This window comes from Vombatus ursinus, unplaced genomic scaffold (genome assembly GCF_900497805.2).
Source record: "Vombatus ursinus unplaced genomic scaffold, bare-nosed wombat genome assembly UNPS02014935.1, whole genome shotgun sequence".
Taxonomy (NCBI): Eukaryota; Metazoa; Chordata; class Mammalia; order Diprotodontia; family Vombatidae; genus Vombatus; species Vombatus ursinus.
The window spans coordinates 110625-116078 of record NW_020954713.1 but is presented as its reverse complement, the minus strand read 5'-3'; the positions used below and the strand labels follow the sequence as shown (position 1 = coordinate 116078).

Below are 5454 nucleotides of genomic sequence, written 5' to 3'. Positions count from 1 at the left end.
TGTGGAAGTGTTTTGCATAACTGCACATGTGTAGCCTATATTGAGTTGCTTGCCTTTTCAAAATGAGGGTGGGTGGGGAAGGAGGAAGGGAGAATATTTGGAACCCAAAGTTTTAAAAACACATGTTTAAAAAAAAATGTTTTCTGGGAACTGGGAAATTTTTCATGCAACTGGGAAATAAGAAATACAGGAGGTGTACAGAAATCTGTCCTGCCCTACAGGAAAATAGAAGGGGAAGTGGGGGAGACTTAGCAGGGAAAGGAGACCAGGGGAAGGGGTATTCAGAATGCATGCCATCTTGGGGTGGGGGGAGGGGCAAGATGGGGTGAAAATTTAGAACTCAAAATATTGTGGAAGTAAATGTTAAAAACTAAAAAGAAAAAAGAAAAGAATTTAAAAAAAAAAGAAAAGCTAATGAAACATAAGGCTACATCAGTAGAAATATAAAAGAATCAATAGAAATCTGGTTTCCAGAACAAAGGAAGTTAATTTTAGGTCCCACTATCCTCCTCTTTGATCAGATATTATCAGGTGGACTGTGGTCAGTTCTGGGCAGTCTTTAGGAACTGGGATATTAACAAACCAGAGTCCAAAGAGAAGAAAGTGACTTATCATTTTTTCTATTTTAAAAATAGAAACTAGATTTCACTTGATAAGTTGAATATTTGATTCACATTCAGTCATGTTGGGGAAGTTCTGTGCTTCTGGTTTTTCCCATGAGTAATGATGATTTTCTTTAAATTTTTTTAGGCAAAGTGTTATTCTTCTGGAAGCAGGAAAAGTTTCCTATCTGGCTTGTTAGAAAATATCAAACAAGAATTAGCAAAAAACAAGGAAATGAAAGAAAGTATAAAAAAATTCAGAGATGAAGCTAAGAAGTTGGAAGAATCAGATGCACTTCAGGAAGCAAGAAGGAAATATGTAAGTCATTTAACAGAACATGGTGCTGGTTCACTTTGTGTTTTTGAGAGTGGGAGAGAATGGAGATTTGAGAAGGGAAGTTCATAAAGTCACAGAATGTCAGAGCTGAAAAATGCATCAAGTCCCCAAAGGGTCTTTTTGTCCCAGCTCTGTGCCTCAGGAAAGGATATTATTTGTTTAAGCTCACATGCCTGGTTAGTAGCAGAGCAGATCTGAACCGAGGTCTCATGGCTTCCAGCCCATTATTCTTTCTATTTCACCAGCTAATAAGGTTTGATTAGATAAACTGCCTTTAGATGTAAGTAGAATAAACTGCTTTAGGAGACAGCGCATTTCCCCTTAACTGGAGTTTTTTTGAGCAGAGCCTAGATGGTCCCTCATCAAGAATATTACACAGGGAATTCTTAAGACCTCTGAAGTCCTTTCAGACTTTTTCAGTTCTTCAGATACTTACTGGTAGAGTCATGTGAGGACAGGACCTGTGTTTGATTTTCTTATGCTTTTTTCCCTAAAGAAATTAAATTTTAAAAATTTATACTATAACTAAAGAATTCTAGCTCAGCTCCCATTACTGTGCAATGAATTTCCATTTTGTTGATGGATCTCATTGGACTTGAAATTTTTAACGATTTGTTATATAGCTTGTGTGCTACTCTTAGCCTGTCAAAGGCTTTGATTTAACTGAAGAGCCACAGTAAAGATGCAAGAGGGAATTATGCCCTTGGTTGCAGCATTATGGCCAGACCTGTTTTATTTTTATTTCTTAATTTTACCTCAGTAATAGCCTGTTTGTTGGGTGACATTAAAGACCATGGAATTCTCATGGGACAGACAATTTGGATATGACCCATAACTGGTTTGTAATGGGATTTAAGCAGTATGGAACATTAGATTTTATCATGTATAATAGCAACAAATGATATAGTTGGGGATAAGAGTGGAAAAAAAATTGGGGTGTGTTGATCTGCCATGAAGTGGGCAGGGAAAGAGATACAGTTGGAGGATATAAGGAGTTCTTTATCCTGGAATGGTTTTGCTACCATGTGTTTAGGCTGTGACAAGAGGAAAATTACCTTCCCCTTTGTCCAGAAAGGTGTTATGGGCAGGTCGATTACTCTGGGGCTAGAATGAGACTCAAGAAGTCCTGGGCCAGCAGCTTTCATTTACCTGCTATAGTAAGAAGGCTGGTTGTCTGAGGCTTGCTCCCTCTCCATGCAGTCCCTGTACCACAGCCCTGGAGCAGCCCTGAGACCCCCTCTAGTTAAAGAAGAAAGTCAGGTCTATGAGCATGGAATTTATCAGGGCAGAAGGACTTACAACAGGCTGTCAGGGAAAGAATGAACTTTTCTGGTTGTTTCTAACCCTGTTAAAAATTAAATATAATTGGTGGCTAATTTCTGTCTTAATAAAACTGATCTTCTCTATTATAGAAAACCATTGAGTCTGAAACAGTCAAAACATCTGAAGTAATTAAGAAAAAAATTGGAGCATTCACTGGTACAGTGAAAGAGGTAAGAGACTAGAACATGGCCTTGAGTAGGGCCTTCCTCTGATTTCCACTTTTGTTGTCTTCACTGCTCACTACCACCTCCTGGTATCAGGACCTTCTCCAAGATGGTTCCATCCTCCCTTCTAGCTTCAGTCTCACTATTCCTTCCCTTCATTCATTCTGTGTTTCAGCTGAACTACATGACACTGTCTCCCAAATGTGTTCTGTTTCTGTCTCTGTACAGAGTCTTGGCTCACACTGTTCCTTATCCTTTCCTCTTAATTTCCTACCTGCCTTTAAAGTCCAACTCAAGGGCTACTGTCTCCATAAAGCCTTCTTTGATATTTGCTATTGTGTAACACCCTCCACCTTATAACCCACATAGCACTTTGCCTCTCCATTGTGCATCTCTTCTTGCTATGTATTATAATTAATCTGTTTGTATCATTTGTTTGTACCAGACTTTAAGCTCCCAGAGGGCAGGTTGCATATTTTCTTTAATTTTTGTATTTTCACTAGCTTTAAGCACAGTGTTTTACCCTTAGTAGGCATTTAATGAGTGTTTGATGATGAAATGAATAAATACTTGTAAGTCAAGAAAGTTGAAGAGAGCTTACTCAGAATGTGGACTTTGGTTCCTAATCCTAAACTTTACAAAAATTAGTGTATTGGATTAAATTAGGAGGGTCCAAGTCAGTCTTTTGAGAGTCAGTCACTGTTTTTTGAATTGCTTTTAGACACAAATATTCTTTTTCCTCTCTCCTCCCCCTTGTCCTTTCTTTCCCTCATTTTCTTCCTCCTCCTTCCCCTCCCCCTTTGAACTGCTCAAGTGTTGACTCTTTCAAAAAGGCTTTCCTGATTTCCCAAATCACTCTGTATTTATTTTGTATTATACTGTGTTTGCTTATCTGTAAACATGTATCCCTCCTGTAAAATGTAAGTTCTTGCATTGGTATTTGTATCCGCAGCACCTGGTACAATGCTTGTGTGTTGTAGGTATTTAATAAATGCTTGTTGATTGATTGGTGTGTGTAAGCAAGCTGAATTGTGTTAAATGCCTGAGGGTATGTTTTGACCTGCTGGCTCCCTGGTTTGTGTGCTGGATGCCTAGGTTGCTGTGGACGTGGGGGGGCGGGGGGGGGGACGACAATCTGAGAAGTTAGAACTGAGCCAGGATGCCAAGAATGCTCGTTACACCTAGGCTACCTCTTGTTTTGGGGGAGTCCTTGAGGGTGGGGGAGGACGAGGCCACTGCTGGGAGTTGTTCTGTATGGACTTATGGGGAAATCCCATTTTGGCCTGGGCTCCCCTAGAATCCTCTAGACTTTCAGGACTGAACTGGGGACTGATCTGAAGCCAACCCTATCCTCCAGATCAGCACTGGGCCTGAGTGAATCTATTGGGAATAAGGCCACTGGTGACAAAAGGCAATATGTGTTATGCTTTTCTGTAGCAAGGAGCTTCTGTACTGCCAGAGGAGAATTGGCAAGGCCATGGAATATAGGCTGTATTGAGGGCCCTAACCACTTTTGTCTCTTGTGCTAGAGTTTGGATGAAGTAAGTAAAAGTGACATTGGCCGAAAAATTCTAGAAGGCATGGAAGAAGCAGCCAAAACAGCCAAGCAGTCTGCAGAGTCAGTGACCAGAGGTGGGGAGAAGCTGGGCAAAACGGCTGCTTTCAAAGCCATATCTCAGGTAAGCCAGTGACTGGGGGAGCTCAGAGGATATGCTTTGTTCACATGGTATCAGGTCATAGGTTCTGTAGCTGGAAGGAGCCCTAGAGTTCAGCTCATCCACCACCCTTACCCTCGAGATGAGGAGGTAGGGGCCCAGAACAGTGAAGGCTCCTAACATTGGGCACATGGTAGAGCTGGAGCTGGAATGCCTTGGGTTTGCTTTTCTCTCCTTTGGTCTTTAATCATTTTTTTAAATTTGCCTGATGGAGAGCCTGAGGCAAAAAGCATTCTGATTTTTTCAGCTAAATAGCTGATCAGGCTAAAGAAAGGCACAGAGCCTCCCAGCTGTTCTTCAGACTGATTGGCTTTGACACCTAGTGGTCTTCTCAGAAGTGGAATGGAGTTTATTAAGTCAAATGAGCTTCATTGTCCAAAAAACGGGCAACATAAGGACACAAGAAAATAAAGGCCAAAGTCTAATATTGCAGATACATAATAGTAATGTTCATGGTTGCATGAGTAGAGATGCTGCCTACTCGTTGTTCCCTGTAATTCAAGTTCAAGAACTTTTTGTATTGTCATCTTCAGCAAATCTCAGTAATTTAGTAGAGGGTTTGGGAGGGATTCAGTCTAGCCTCCCATGGATCCAGAAACTAGTAGTGCCTTGAAAACAGGTGATAGCTTTTTGTGATCACCTGAATGGTTATGCTTTTCCTTAGGGAGTTGAAAGTGTGAAGAAGGAACTAGATCAAAGCGTACTAGGACAAACAGGCCCCTACCGAAGGCCAGAGAGACTTCGAAAACGGACTGAGTTATCTGGAGAGAAAATCAAAGAGGATAAAGTATTTGAACCCAATGAGTAGGTATTTGACAAACTAAATCCCTTAGGTTATTGACTACACCTGGCTTTGATTTTTTAACCATTTTATTTTATGTAGGTAGGAAAAGAAGCTGACCCTGTAGCTTGATCCCATGTTCTAGGCCCTCGTGACTAGAGTGTTGTTTTATTCTGGGGTTATTTTCAGTTATCTGTCTCTAACTTAATTTTCTGAGATGGTCCAGAAGAGAGTTCATGGGTCTGGTTCCTGTTTTTTCTACCAAGGATCTCATGCATCTCTGCATTGGATTCACAGAGCCCAGATCATGAGATCTGGAAGATGGAAGGGATCCTAGAAGTCAGCCAGTCTATCCCCTAATTGAGCCCAGGAAGGGGGGAATGATTTGCCCATGGAAGAGCTGGGGTTTGACCTTGGTCCTCTGGCTGCAAATCCCAATGTTGTTTCCGCTTCACCGTGGAGCATCCCTTTTGGAATCAGAAACAACAAATGAAGGGAGCTTCTTAATTGGGTACATTTACATATTGAGTTT

The 5454-nt window shown here is 41.0% G+C and overlaps 1 protein-coding gene across 1 annotated transcript in view; it reads left to right on the top strand.

The window, feature by feature from the left end:
- The window catches only part of TIMM44 (translocase of inner mitochondrial membrane 44), a 43307-nt gene that overhangs the window by 9604 nt on the left and 28249 nt on the right, over positions 1–5454 (top strand). The window contains exons 3-6 of the mRNA XM_027844187.1: positions 751–921; positions 2352–2432; positions 3956–4105; positions 4806–4945. Of these exons, the coding sequence (XP_027699988.1) occupies positions 751–921; positions 2352–2432; positions 3956–4105; positions 4806–4945 (542 nt within the window). The remainder of the gene's footprint in view (positions 1–750; positions 922–2351; positions 2433–3955; positions 4106–4805; positions 4946–5454) is intronic.